The sequence below is a fragment of the Oryctolagus cuniculus genome, chromosome 21 (assembly GCF_964237555.1).
Source record: "Oryctolagus cuniculus chromosome 21, mOryCun1.1, whole genome shotgun sequence".
Classification (NCBI taxonomy): domain Eukaryota; kingdom Metazoa; phylum Chordata; class Mammalia; order Lagomorpha; family Leporidae; genus Oryctolagus; species Oryctolagus cuniculus.
The window spans coordinates 13,307,745-13,322,677 of NC_091452.1; the positions used below are offsets into that span (position 1 = coordinate 13,307,745).

The 14,933-nt window shown below is 47.7% G+C and overlaps 1 protein-coding gene across 8 annotated transcripts in view; it reads left to right on the top strand.

Annotated features, from left to right (window-relative positions):
- The window catches only part of FBXW8 (F-box and WD repeat domain containing 8), a 131,599-nt gene that overhangs the window by 29,203 nt on the left and 87,463 nt on the right, over nucleotides 1-14,933 (top strand). For all 8 annotated transcript variants that reach the window (XR_011385213.1, XM_051826628.2, XM_051826627.2 and 5 more), the window contains exon 3: nucleotides 9,513-9,677. Coding sequence is in view for 7 of the 8 variants with exons in the window: in XM_051826628.2 (XP_051682588.1) it covers nucleotides 9,513-9,677 (165 nt within the window). In the remaining variant the exon portion in view is untranslated. The remainder of the gene's footprint in view (nucleotides 1-9,512; nucleotides 9,678-14,933) is intronic.

Here is a 14,933-nt window from a genome sequence, read left to right on the forward strand (position 1 = left end):
AGAAGATGTAGAGGTTAAAAACCTAAGATTTACAATAAAATTGGTGGGCAAGTGGGTGATTACCACCATAAAAAGTAATGCTGGAACTAAAGTCCAGTCCATTTGATTATGGTGTGTTAAGTTTTGAGGGAAGTGTGATCTCATGATCCTGCCAGATGTCCTTGTAGGAGAAGCAAAAGTCCAGGGTTTGTAACTGAAAGTCTGGGATCTGCGTGAAGTCTCTGCAGGTGAAGGTTCACAGCCGAGTGGGGCGGACGCGTCTTCATAGCAGAAACAGTCTGCTCTGAAGGCCACCTCTGCCACCAGACTGCGCTCTTAAGGAGCTGTTGGAAGGTTCCTGGTGTGCCTAAGTGCAGCACCCTCAGTTGCTTTCAGTCCGCCTGGTTGCAGTCTCTGCCTCCTTAAAGCAGGTTAGGAAGAAGCAAGAAACTCTGGCAAGTAGATTGAGAGCCAGATGAAGCAAGAGTGGCCAGCACTGAGCATCCCTGTCCTGAGTTGGGGATACGTAGGAGGTGCTGCACTGTTCATGTGACTTTCGTGTGTTTGAGATTTTCCATGATCAAAGAGTTTAAAAGAAACAAAAACAGAAAAGTGAGAGAATGCATTTGAGTGAGGAAGCCAGAGCTGAGCTGCTTATGTGACCTTTGAAAATAAAAGCAATCCAGCTTTTCTAAAAGTTGAGTTTTTGAAAAGTTGGATTTCTAGGGCCGGTGCTGTGGCATAGCGAGTAAAGTCAGCCACCTGCAGTGCCAGCATCCCATATGGGCACTGGTTTGAGTCCTGGCTGCTCTGCTTCCAATCTTGCTCTCTGCTATGGCTTGGGAAGATGACCCAAGTCCTTGAGCCCATGCACCTGTGTGGGAAACCTGGAAGAAGCTCTAGGCTCCTGGCTTCTGATCAGCCCTGCTCCGGCCGTTGCAACCATATGGGGAGTGAACCAGCAGATAGAAGACTCTGTCTCTGCCTCTATAACTCTACCTTCCAAATAAATAAATAAATAAATAAATAAATAAATCTTAAAAAAAAAAAAAGTTGGATTTCTTCTTACATCTCATTCAGTTATTTACAGAGGGCTTATGCTGTACCAGGCACCATTCTAGACAGTGAGGGTAACAGTGAACAATACAGATTCAAAACTTGGCCTTATTAGAGCTTACATTACATACAGTAAAGACATCATTCAGTAGGCAGTCAGGTGGCCATCGGTGTTGTGGGGAAAAAAATGACAGCACAAGTGATGTTGGCCTTGTGCTCTCAAGTGGCCATGGAAGACTTCACAAAGAAGGTGATCTGTGAGCAAAGACCCGAGGAGAGATGGCAGAGGGATGGATGGTGTGTAGTGGCCTTGAGGCAGGTGTGGCTGAGGCTCACCTGGGGCAGAGTGCACACCTGTTGTTTGAGGAACAGCCGCCAGGAAGTCAAAGGGGATGTCCTGATGCCTGGGTCCCTGTGAAAGGGTTAGTGTTCATAGTAAAGGGCATTTGCTGGTGGGATTAAGTTACAGATCTTGGATGGAGTGATCTTGGATTGTTCAGCTAGTCTCAGTGTAACTACAGGGCTCCTTAGAGAGATGGGAGCGCACAGAGGAGAGAAGATGCCACTGGCTTTGAAGATGGAGGAAGGGACCACAAGCCAAAGAATGTAGGTGTCTAATGGAAGCAGGAAAAGGAAAGGAGATTTCTCTCTGTATCATCCTGAAGGAGTGCAGTGTTGCCCAGACCTTAATTGTAGGCCTTTGGCCGGCAGAGCTGTAGGAGAATAAATCTGTTATTTTAAGCCACTAAGTTTGTAGAAAGTAGAGCATGAGTAGGGAGCTAATGCAGGGATATGGTGAAGAAGGGAGTGAGGAGAGATGGCAGAATTTGAAAGGCATTCTGTCCACTAAGAACTTGAGGTTTTACTCTGAATGAGATGGGAAGCCTTTAGAGTGAGCAGAGGACTGGTGAGGTTGGACTCAGATTTTAAAAGGACTCCTATTGGCTGCTCCGTGGCAACTAGGCTGTAGGGGCACAGCAGGAACCAGATGGAAGGCTGCTGAAATAATCTGAAGGGGCGGGAACCTGGTGGCTTAGACCAGGGCTGCAGCCGAGGAAGTGGACAGAGTCAGGATGAGTACGGAGACACAGAACCGGCAAGGACTCCAGGGTCCTGAGCTAGGGAGGGGCGAGGTGGCCCTCTTCTGACCGGGAGGTCAGTGAGGACGTGAGGCTGAAGGTGAGTTCTGGGCTGAGTCCAGGACATCGATGGTGTGGAAAGCCAGGAAACCCAATGGGAACATTTAAGAAGTAAAAGTAGATAGAGGACCAGATTCAGGGATTGACCCTGGCAGCCAGAGGGGCCAGCCAGGAAATGGGGAAGGAGTTATGCGAGGATTAGCAAGAAAACCAGACTACAGGGTTCCCTGGAGCTGAGAAGGGGGAGAAAGTGATCAAAAGTGTTAAGTGCTGCTCTTTGTCAAATGAGAGGACTGAGAAGTGACTACTGGGTTTGGCAGCCTGGAGGTCACTGAGGACCTTGGTGAGGTGAAAGCTAAGGGGCTCCAGGGCAGGTGGGATCATGGATGTAAAGAGCCGTGGCACGTGGCCTGGCCTCCCTGCGCAGACGTGCTGTGCATACGTGCAGCTGGAATGGTGACACTGTCCCCTGCCTGAGCCTCACTGGGAGCCCTAGTCCAGGCAGAGTCATGAAGCTAATGTTTGAGCCAAGAGCTTTTTTTTTTTTTTTTTTTTTTTTTAATGCGGCAATTCACAGTGGTGCTATAAAGAAAATGCTGGAGACACTTTTATTAGCAAATCTTTGCAGCTGAGGCTCACTCAGTGGGGCTTTTACTGCGCAGGGCTGTTCTAGTTCTGATGGATTAAAGGAAAGACCATTAGATCTTTGGAAATTCAGGCTTGTAAACTGGGGAGACTCAATATAATTTAAAGAATTAAAACAACTAGGAATTTTTTTTCTTTTGGTGGTGTCCTTTAAAATTTGCTTGTGAAAGTTTAAGTAGGTCCTTTCTTTATTTTTTTTCTTCAGAATTTAAGGAAATTCTTAAAAGCTATCATTTTCATTCTTTAAAAGAAGGAAACAAGCAGCTTCCCTTTATAGTTTGCATAAGAAATTGTTGGCACATTTCTGTTATTACCTTATTGTAGGTACAATCTGTTCCCTTTGTGGAAGTAACTCTCACCTCAGTCTCTTAAAAATCACTTGAAGAGGTTTTTGTGTTTGTTGTCCAGGACTTAATTTTATCCTGAATATTATTTTCTGTGGAGTTAGTGATATGGGTAATGCATCAAAACATCAACTCTGTATTCTCAGTTGTTTTTTTTTTTTTTTTTTAAGATTTGTTTTATTTATTTGAAAGGCAGAGCTACAGAGAGGGGTAGAGACAGAGAGATCTTCCATCTGCTGGTTCACTACCCAAATGTCTCCAACAACCAGGACTGGGCCAGGCCAAAGCCAGGAGTTTCATCTGGGTCTCCCATGCAGGTGCAGGAGCCCAAGCACCTGGGCCATGCTCTGCTACCTTCCCAGGTGCATCAGCAGGGAGCTGGATGGCCGTGGAGCAGCTAGGACTCAAACTGGTGTCCATGTGAACGCTGGCACTGCCGGCCAGGGCTTTAACCCGCTGTGCTGGCCCGTTTTCTCCATTTTTGATCTCCTCACCCTATGGTACAGACAGATTTTAGGTTGTGTTATTTAAAACTTGGCATTTTCCTGGGAGCGGACATAAAAATCTGTCAACTTCCAAAGATTTTAAAAACTTGTATATTTGAGACTTCTTAAAAGCCCTCCTGAACGGTTTGTCCAGTTTTCAAGTGGCTGAGTTTGTGAGGCTTAGTCAGGATCTTCTAGTTTGTAGTCACTGAGCTCTGGATTTGGATTCTCCTGCAATGCAGATGAGTCAGAGCTCCATCTAACAAGCTTTGGGACCACAGAGTTGAACAGGATTGCCCTCCCTGTTTGGGGCCAGTCTTGGGATCCAGCCTGACTCTAAGAGCAGGAACCCAGGTGGCTCTATGGCTTCCCCAGTCTGGGCACATCTGTGGGTTGGCTCTTGCATGCCAAAGGTATGGATCAGTTTGGTGGTTACAGGGGAGGAGAGTGGATGCACATTGTATACAGTTAGTGTCTGATCAACCGGGAACCCATATCTGCTTTCTTTACAGTGACTTCTGCACAGTGTTGGGCTTTGGAAATCAGGAAACAAGGCTGGGCAGTGCGGCTTTCTGTGTCCTCTTCTGAGATGGGCGACACATACCAGTCTCTTTTTTTTATTTTATTTTTTATTTTTTGACAGGCAGAGTGGACAGAGAGAGAGACAGAGAAAGGTCTTCCTTTTGCTGTTGGTTCACCCTCCAATGGCTGGCGCACCATGCTGATCTGAAGCCAGGAGCCAGGTGCTTCTCCTGGTCTCCCATGCGGGTGCAGAGCCCAAGGACCTGGGCCATCCTCCACTGCACTCCCGGGCCACAGCAGAGAGCTGGCCTGGAAGAGGGGCAACCAGGACTAGAACCCGGGGTGCCGGCGCCACAGGCAGAGGATTAGCCTATTGAGCCGCGGCGCCGGCCAACACATACCAGTCTCTTAAATTCTGTGAGAAGTCCTTGACATGTAATCCTGCTTAGCTTTGTGTAAACCAGTGGTCCCTAAATTCGTTTGACCAGGGAATACCTTTTTTAAAAATATGTATTATTTGAAAGAGTTATAGAGAGGCAGAGGCAGAGAAGTCTTCCATCCATGCGTCCACTCCCCAAATGGCTGCAATGGCTAGGGCTGGGCTGATCCGAAGCCAGGAGCTTTTTATGGTCTCCCACATGGGTGCAGTGTCCCAACAACTTGGGCCATCTTCCACTGCTTTCCCAGGCACATTAGCAGGGAGCTGGATTGGAAGTGGAGCAGCTGGGATTGAACCAGTGCCCATATGGTAATGCTGGCACTGTGGGCAACCGCTTTACCTGCTATGCCACAGCGCCACCCCCACCATGGAATACTTAGCAGCATTCCGAGAAACTGTTGTTCTGTGCATGCTGTGGCAGTTGCTGGTCTGTGTAGTGAGATGTGTTCAATGACAATGTTTGTATGATCTCAGCTGCTCTGAGTCTTCTCAGTAGTTGCATTTCATGAGTTTTACAAAATTTTATATTTCATAATTTTTAGAACAAAGACTCCTGGATCTGAAGGATCAGGAAAATTGCCCTGTGTTAGCATTTTCTGCCTTGAGAACCGTGGAGGGTCCCTTGGTGTTACTTTTATCTTATACCTCATTTGATCCTGAATTCCAGGGGTCTGATAGAGGACACACTCTACTCTAGACCGACTTGTCTTGTGGCCTGGCTCCATCACAGCTGATGTCGGTCCATCCCTATCTGTTTTTCATGACTGCCTAGTGCTCACACTCAACTCTGGCATAGACAGATGGACAGATACTACCCGGGTGGCATGGGCAGGCTCAGCTGTGAATTAGACTTGCCAAAAATAAAACCATGGTGTTCTTTCTAGTCAAAATTGTGGCTGCATTGTTATTGAGTCATTATCCATTCTTTATTGCCTGACCACTTGTGATCAGATGAGTTTGCCTCACTGAGCCCTTATGGCAAAGATGGAGAAGTGTGGGATGATAGTGTGGTTAAGTGGATTTGTGACTGATGCTGTGGCCATGCCCAGGGTGGGCTGCTTAATAGATCCATGGCAGCCTAGGGTTAGGCTCTAGCGGTTTGCCACAGGGCCCTATTCTCAGCCCCATCCTAGTTAACTTTTTTTTTTTTTTAATAATTAAGACACAAAGGCCACAGACTGTATATTTTGCAGATGACTTATGGTTGGGAGAAGTAGCTAATGTAATGGATGACAGAATTGGGATTCAAGAATGATCTGGAGAAAAAAAATGATCTGAGAAGACTGAAGTGGAGGATGGGGTTTTAAATGGAGAGAAAGTGAAGAATATAGGTTTAAAAAGTAGCACTGTGGCGGTGGGAGTTGGAACTTTTTAAGTAAATTGTGGTTGTGTTTAAAAAGCTCCTGAAGAGTGATAAGCATGAAATTGAGGTCACAGTTAAGGGGGAGAGTGTGAAGAGTGAGAGATGGGAACGTACTTCAGGAAGTTCATGGACAATGGAGCTAAAAAGTGTTTATTTTGGTGCAAAAAATATTTTTTTAAGATCCATGTGTACAAGGGGCAAATGTATGTTCTGAAAACAAATGGCTTTCAGAATTTGGGGGTGCCAGAATAAACTTGTGTTTTGATTTCCCCTCGAACTTTTGAAGTACCCTTATACGCAGGAGTTTAAAGCTTATGAGTGATATCTTGTTTCTTGAGCAGGGTGCTGCGTCTGTGCGTGTGAAATATTCTTTATACCTTTTTGTCTGGCTAAAATATTTAATAACGAATCAGACTACAGAAGCTGGGAATCTGCAGTGACATACCCACAAGCACGGCGCCGAGCCGATGCCTGGGCAGACCTTCCTGTTCTTGGCACTCGACAGCCCAGAGCTGAGGTGGTGTTCAATCCCAAGCAGCACATTTGAAGAGAGATGCTGTAAATGCACAGCCATTAGGGTACATTCGAGGGGGATGGAGATGGCAGCGAGTCACATGACCAGTAGTTGAATAGAATGGCTAATATTTACAGCAATGAAGAAATAACTAAAGGGATATATGGTGCCATCTTTGGCTATTTGAGGGACTGCCCGGTGGAAGAAGGAATAGATGGTTTCTTCAAAAGGGCAGAATCAGGGCGTTTTCTACACAGTGGAAGAAAGCTCGTTCTAGTAGTCAGATGGCCTTGTGCTAGAGCAGACCAGTTTGGGAGGCTGTGCATTGGAAGCATGTTGGGATTGCATGGACCTCAGCTGGCAGAGGGTGCTGTGAAGAACCTTCCCGCAATGAGGAGATGAACGTAGCTGATCTCCAAGCCCCTCTGAATTCTTCAGTTTGAAACTGAAGACTTGAGCCGTTGTCACCGCCAGCATTACGGTGTGAAGCCTTTGGTTCAGAAAAATGACAGCCTTGTTGCTTATGCCTACTCGCCTTAACTTCTGCTGTTGTGGCTTCTGTACAAAGTGTCTGTGCCTGCAGAGAAAGTGACTTAGGATGTGGCTGTCATACACGTGCGTGTGCACCTGTACAGCAGAAGTTTAATACAGGAAGCCAGAACCTTCGTACGCCAGCAGAGTATTACGTTGGTCAGTGTTGCTTTTTGTACTACTCATGCTTTTGGTTGAATAGACTTTTCTAAAAAATAAATAAATATTTATTTATTTGAAAGCAAGAGAGGAAGAGACAGAGATCTTGTATCTACTGGTTCACTCCTCAGATGGCCTCCAGGCCAAAGCCAGGAGACTGGAGTTTCTTCTGGGTCTTCCTTGTGAGTGCAGGGGCCCAAGCACTTGGGCCATCTTTTGCTGCTTTTCCCAGGTCATCAGCAGAGAGCTGGTCGGAAGTGGAGCAGCTGGGACATGCACCAACATCCTTATGGGGTGTGGGTGTCAGAGGTGGTGGCTTTACCCATTTTGCCACAATGCTGGCCCATCCTGTATTCCTTTAGACATGTTTTCTGTTAGTGTTTAGAGCATGTTAATAATAGTGATTTTAAGTTTGTTTCTGTTGACTGCTCTTTTCCTTTGTTTGGATCCTACTTCTTGTTTCATTGCAGGTCTTCTAATTTGTCGTTAAAAACTGGGACATTCTTGACAATATGTGACCATTCTGGCAATCATTCTCATTCTGCAGAGTTTGTTCCTGTTGCTTGTTGTTTTTGGTGTTGGTGCTGTTTATTTACTTTCCTGGCCTGACTCTTTAGTCTATATTCTTTGTCCTGCAGGGCCACAGAAGTCCCAGTTTGATTAGCTCAGTGGTCTGCCGTTGATGGGCAGATTTCCTTACAGGCAGCCTTTGCTAAAGTGCTCTGTGTGTTGGGCACTGTTTCCCCATTCCAGCAGCTCATCACTCTGCCTTAGCCTTCTCTTACTGCTGGTGAAAGACCTAGGGGTCAGGGCCTTCTCAGAATTTTCCTGGGCAAGTGCACTTGGCATTCTAGACTCCCAGGAATACGTTGGAGTCTTTCAAGGCTCTGTGGAATCCCATTCCCAGCTTTTCCTTTTACAGCTTGTTGGTCAGCATCTTGTTAGCCCTGACCAGTTAGTGCCACCTCAGGCAGCTGTAGTGTTAAACAGTTGTCTCTTACTGTTTGGACAAATGCCCTGGAGTTAGAGAGTGCTCATTCAGTTCAGATAAAGACAAGCCCAGGAATAGTCCTCTCCAGTAGCTTCCAGACAGGTCAAATGGTGACATTCTCTGAGGAGCCCCAAACGCGTCTGTCCCCCAGTGACTTCTAGGCTGCTGGGTTTTCCAGCTTCCATAGTTGCAAGGCTGTTGGAGCTGGAGGAGGGGAGGGGATAGCTCAAGTTAAATGACACGGAGATCACTGTTTTGATATTTGGCATTTTTCTTGAGTAAATGTTCCTAAGAATGTTGCAGGCCTTTCATTAATTTCTGGGGCTCTGAAAAAGTTGGTTGTGACAGTTTTTTGTCACTGTGTGGAGATTTTTGGAGGTCTTTGTTCTGCCTTCCTAAGGTGTCTTTGCATTGTGAGCATCTGCTGCCCTTCTGTTGTGTGCTTGCTTGCTCTCACTTTGGCTCGTGTTTCTTCCTCTCACCTCTGTCTCTGATGCTTGAAGTGGCCCTGTGGAGTAAAAACACAGGAAGCAGAGGCCACTGGTCACCACTCTCAGCTGATGAGAAATGGATTTCGACCTTAGAAGAGGCAGCAGGCGGTTTCAGCACGCACTGAAGACTGCACTGTGTTCGCCTGCTGGATCCATCTTTTCTAGTCTGGCCAGCTTTGTACATTGTCCTGTGATGAACTAAATCCATTGTTGCCCATATTGGGGTTAGGGAGTAAAACACTAATAACAGAAGTGGCCATTTCGTCTGGACACTGCTAGGACTCAACATTCAGACAGACAGGATGCTGGCTTCTCTCTGCCAGATCTTACAGTTCTGGAGTTTTCTGTTGAATGTGTTTTTTAAAATCTTAAGTTCCCACATGTAATGTAAATTTGAATTTCTTCTGTGACCGTAAATTTGTGCTATTGGTATTTATTGTACTGCAGCCTCTTATTTCACAGGCCACCAGGTCCAAATCCAGAAGATAGAAATGAAGCTGCTGTGGGTAGAAGGTCGCGATTCTGTCCTGGACAGTCGTGTGTGATCATGTGGCTAATTACCATGGGAAGTTTGTCTGTCTTGCCTTTTATGTATTTGTATACCTTTTTTCTCTTGTTAGATCATGATTTAATCAAGCAGTCAAAAAGATGAGATTACACGGTGATAAAACAGTCTTGAAAGATAAAACTGGAAACATTTGCTTGTATTTTCTTCCACCTCCGAGTGTTTGTTAATGAGACATTTTATACTGCTGCAAACCCAGGGCAGTGATAAAGGCGTTGATTGGTTTTTGGATAGCAAGGGGCTCCTCTAATTGCAGAATTTGACATTTGTGTCCCTTCTGTTGTTCTAGGTGAGCAAGACGTGGAAGGTGATTGCAGAAGACGAGGTGCTGTGGTACAGGCTGTGCCAGCAGGAAGGACACCTTCTGGAGAGCAGCATCTCGGATTATTCTTGCTGGAAGCTCGTCTTCCAGGAGTGCCGAGCCAGGGAGCACATGCTAAGGACCAACTGGAAGGTAGGCAGTGGCCAGTATCGTGACCTGTAGAGAACAGTGTACAAGGACAAGGAATCCCTGCCTTCAGTTACAGTCTGCAGTTGATTGTCAAACACAAAGTGAGGGCCGTGTGCCGAACAGCCCCATCAGCCATTGCCGACTTGTCCAGTTTGCCGCTGTCTGCCCCGTTTTCCACCACAAGATTGGGAAGCATCCCCCTTGCTCTCCAGGAGAGGAACGGTGTAGTGGGTTGCCAGGCACTGCCCCTCTGCTGGCTGGGCTTGTTGAAGTCGTGCCCGGTACAGCTCCTTCTCACGTTCTCACATTCTCGCCTCTGGAAAAACGAAGGAAGCAAAAGCACCGTCCTTATGAAAAAGGAGCCGACAGCATCCCTGCCAGTGAATGCAGGGGGAGATGGTTAAATGTCTCTAAGCACCGGCTTCTCTTCCCTCACGTAACCTCCTGGCTTGCTTCCCTAACATTTGTCACTTCAGAGTCTCTACAGAAATATTAGATCACAGCTAGGAATTCGTACCATGGAGGCTGTAGGAGAGAACTGTCAAGGAGCAGTTACATAAAGCTGTTGGAGGCGCGACAGGGCTGCATTGTGGCTGCTCCTGGGAAGTGGGTATTCACTGGGAGAGAAGGGATGGGCCTGTACCCTTTCCTCTCCTGTAAGGGTCAGTCCTAATAGACTTTGAGATGCATGAGCTTTTGCTTGTTACTGATGGTGACATATTGCCAGTGTGTAGGTTTGTCCCTAGTTACCGTGTAACCTGATTAGTGACCGATACGCTTGACCTGAGCCACCTGACACAGTGGCTGGCTGGGTGAGCGCGAGTGGCACTGTGCTCTAAACCCCAGCACTCCGGCACTGGGGGCCAGATGATTGTTTTCTAGGCGGTGTTCCTGTGTGCACTGCAGGGTGTTGAGTAGGATTCCTGGCCTACCTACCAGATGCTGGTAGCATGGCCTCCTCCCTCCAGTCTGGACAACCCAAAGTGTCTCCAGACGGTGCCACATGTCCCCCGGGAGGGAGGAGATAAAATCGCCAGTGTTCTAAGAAGTGTTAAGTTGTTAAGACACCATCTCTGAGTAAGGTCACGTTGGCCCCGGGATGTGTGTGTGCATCCACGCAAGGGAATCAGCTGGCACGCCCGGTTAGGGCCATGTGGTGGACCACAGGTGAGAGGAGAGTGGGCAGGTTTGACAAAGAAAGGTGCTCAGACAGCCGGAGGGCTAGAAAGTGAAGGGTTCAGCCCTGGCTTCAGGGAGGTGCTTCCGTTTAGGAAAGCTTGAGATGGGAGCTGGAGACAGTTGGTGTCCCATGGCTTGCAGTAGGAGATGTCAGGCCCTGCGAGACAAAGCAGTGGCTTAGTGCTTTGCTTCCTCTTTGGTGTAGAGCAAGAGGGGGAGCGAGGCAGTCAGGCACCTCCTCATTTGGCTGGAGATAGCGAAAGTGATGGTGTCTAAAAGATCACCTCATTATTAAGTGCACTTAGCACTTAATAGTCACTCACAAGTTACATGCAAAACATTTAACTGAATGTCCTTTTTTTCTTAACAAGTACAAAGCCACGTGTTTGGGAATTGCTCAGTAAAAGGTTGGTGATGGAGAAAGCTGCGGGCAGGATGTGAGGAAGGCTCCTGTTTGGAGTGTCTGGGCCCATTTCCTGACGCTGTTAGTGAGGAGGGCTGCATCAGTCTAATTTTAGGTGATGACTTATCAGCAAGTGTAATGATGGGGTTCTTACTATAATTCTAGGATGAAAGGAAGCCTTAGCAAAAGGAAAGGCAATGTTAGGGAAAATTCCTTTACCTTGGCCTGCCTTGTTTTCTCTAGAGTGGGGCTGAAAGTGGCATCGCTGCCAGCCCTGTTTGCAGGAAGGCTGCAAGGATACATCTACCACGGCTCACGCTTGCCTGCACAAGCCTGAGGCCTTTCCCTACAGACAGAGATTCGGAGCTGGTGATGGTCGACTTCAGGATGAGAGGGCAGGCCGTTTGGTGAGGCTCCTCCTAGGTCAGTGTCTGGGGAAACCAAGAGAGGACCCAGAATTTTCAGATTTCTCCATGTAAGGACTGACCTGGACTTGAAGTTCTCAGCAAGCGTGGAAACTGCTTGACAAACTGGTTGTGCGGGCCATGGCGTTCCTTTTCTAGGTTTGCATAGGCTGCTTTTTCACCCTGGCGTTCCAGGATCTCTTGGAATACCACTGGGGGTTGGAGCCCAGGAGGGGAGGGAAGCCATCAGCAGCAGTCTGTAAGCTGGCCGCTCTCAGGTTCTCCTGGCAGGCCCTTTCCTCTCCTTTCCAACACCTGCTCCCTCACAAGAGCTGCTTTTCTGTTCTTGTAGCTTTAACCTTGGCCTCCACACTCCAGATCCTTCCCTTCCCTCCCCATATCTCTACGAGGAGGGTGGTGCCACGTGGATGTGTCCAGTCTAGTTCCTTGGCCTTGGAGAAAACTGCTTACTTTTATTAAATCGATTGTGTTCATTTTAATGAAACAGGTACCATCTTTTTCCAATAATAGCTACCACTTATTAAACACTTGCTGTATTGTTTTTCTTTTTTTTTTTTAAGATTTATTTTATTTATTTTAAAGACAGAGTTACAGAGAGAGAGGTCTTCCATCCGCTGGTTTACTCCCCAGATGGCCGCAATGGCTGGAGCTGTGCCATTCCGAAAGCCTGGAGCCTGGAGCCAGGAGCTTCTTCCAGGTCTCCCACGCAGGTGCAGGAGCCCGAGGACTTGGGCCATCTTCTCTTGCTATCCCAGGCCGTAGCAGAGAGCTGGATCAGAAGAGCAGCCAGGACTAGAACCAGCGCCCATATGGGATGCCGGCACTTCAGGCCAGGGCGTTAACCTGCTGTGCCACAGCGCTGGCCCCCTTGCTGTATTCTAAGAACGGGCATTCTTTATAACCATTTTTAGTCTTTCTGCCAGATGGGGCAAAGTTGAAATTAGGAATTATGTGGTATATTTTTTTTTTCTCCAAAGGTTTATTTATTTGAAAGACAGAGTGACAGAGAGGGAGAGAGAGGGAGAGATTAAAACAGTAATCTTCCATCTGCTGGTTTATTCCCCAAACTGCCAGGGCTGGGCCAGGCTGAAGCCAGAAACCAAGAACTCCATCTGGATCTCCCATGTGGATGGCAGGAACCCAAGTATTTGGGCCATCATCTGCTGCCTCCCAGGCACATTAGCAGGAAGCTGGATCAGAAGTGGCGTAGTGGGTAAACCAATGCCTGCAGTGCCGGCATCCCACATGGGCGCTGGTTTGAGTCCCTGCTGCTCCACTTCCGATCCAGCTCTCTGCTATGGCCTGGGAAAGCAGTAGAAGATGGCCCAGGTCCTTGGGCCCCTGCACCCATGTGGGAGACCTGAAAGAGGCTCCTGGCTCCTGGTTCTGGATTGGTGCAGTTATGGCCGTTGCCTTCAGTTGGGGAGTGGAAGACTCTCTCTCTCTCTCTCTCTCTCTGTCTCTCTCTGCCTCTCTGTGTAACTCTGCCTTTCAAATAAATAGATAAATCTTAAAAAAAAAAAAAAAAAAACAAACGGAATATGGAATGCAGATGCCCCAAGTGGTGACTTAACCCACTCTATCACAATTCCCACCCCTGTCTTTAAAAAGTGTTTATTTTCGGGGCCGGCGCTGCAGCTCACTAGGCTAATCCTCCGCCTAGCGGCGCCGGCACACCAGGTTCTAGTCCCGGTTGGGGTGCCGGATTCTGTCCTGGTTGCCCCTCTTCCAGGCCAGCTCTCTGCTGTGGCCAGGGAGTGCAGTGGAGGATGGCCCAAGTGCTTGGGCCCTGCACCCCATGGGAGACCAGGAAAAGCACCTGGCTCCTGGCTCCTGCCATCGGATCAGCGCGGTGCGCCGGCCGCAGCGCGCCGGCCGCGGCGGCCATTGGAGGGTGAACCAACAGCAAAGGAAGACCTTTCTCTCTGTCTCTCTCTCTCACTGTCCACTCTGCCTGTCAAAAAAAAAAAAAAGAAAGTGTTTATTTTCATCTACTTGGGATATAGAACAAAAGAGAGAGACAGCGACTATAGAAATATAGAGACAAGGATCTTCCACATTGCTGGCTCAGTCCACAAATGCCCACTATAGCATGGGCTAGGCCAGACCAAAGTCAGGATCCTGGAACTCCATCTGGGTCTGCCACATGGGTGGGAGGGGCCCAAGGACTTGAGCCATCATTCTCTGCCTCCCAGGATGTAGTCATAGGAAGCTAGATAGAAAGTGGAGGAGCCACGACTTGAACCAGCACACCTACTATGCCATGATGCCCATTATGGTTTACTTGGTATTCTTGAAAACTTTATTCCCACTTTTTGTTTTTAAAGATTTATTTATTTATTTGAAAGGCAGAAATAAAGAAAAGGAGAAGAGAACGAGAGAGAGGTCTTCCATCGCTGGTTCACTCCACAAATGGCCGCAAGAGCTGGGACTGAGCCAGGCCGAAGCCAGGAGCCAAGAGCTTCATCCGGGTCTCCCACATGGGTGCAGAGGTCCAAACAGTTGGGCCATCTTCTACTGCTTTCCCAGGCACATTAGCAGGGGACTGGATAGGAAGTGGAGCAGCCAGGACTGGAATTGGCACCCATATGGGATGCGGGATGCTGGCACTGCACGCGGAGGCTGAACCTGCCATGCCACAGCACTGGCCCCACACTTGCTTTTAGCTTTCATGATTTTATTCTTCATAAATATTTAGATCCCTTCAGAGTTCCTTTGTTTTATAGCTTTTAAAAAATACTTATTTTAGTATTTTTTTCCAAATAAATGATCATGGTAACGTAGTTCAGAAGTCATGAAAGGACATGCAGTGTGAACGCCGGTCTCCCTCCGCTCTCCCCAGTGCCAGCTGGAAGCAGGGAAATGTGTGTTTAGGTTTGAGAGCTTCCCTTGACACTGTTACCGTGAAAGCCCTGAGCTGGCGGTCAGAAACCGAGTCACCTCTTCTTTCTGCCATCCTGAGCTTTTGTCTTCCTATCTGATTTTCCATTTTATTTTGAGAGTTCTTGTGCGAGTTGTCAGTGGACACGAAATATTTTCCACTGAGCTGAGGAGCTCAGCTCATCTCTTCAGACAAATGCCACTACCAGCAGCCATTTGCCAGCCTGCTGTGGACTGTGGTTCTTTGTGCACCTGGATTTTCTTTATACTCGGGAGTTTCACTCATCCCAAGCCCCCCTAGCTCAGTGCCTTAATGTACATGGTACCTTGTATGTGCTTAGTGTCTTGACTTGTTTGGTTGGTATCTCTGAT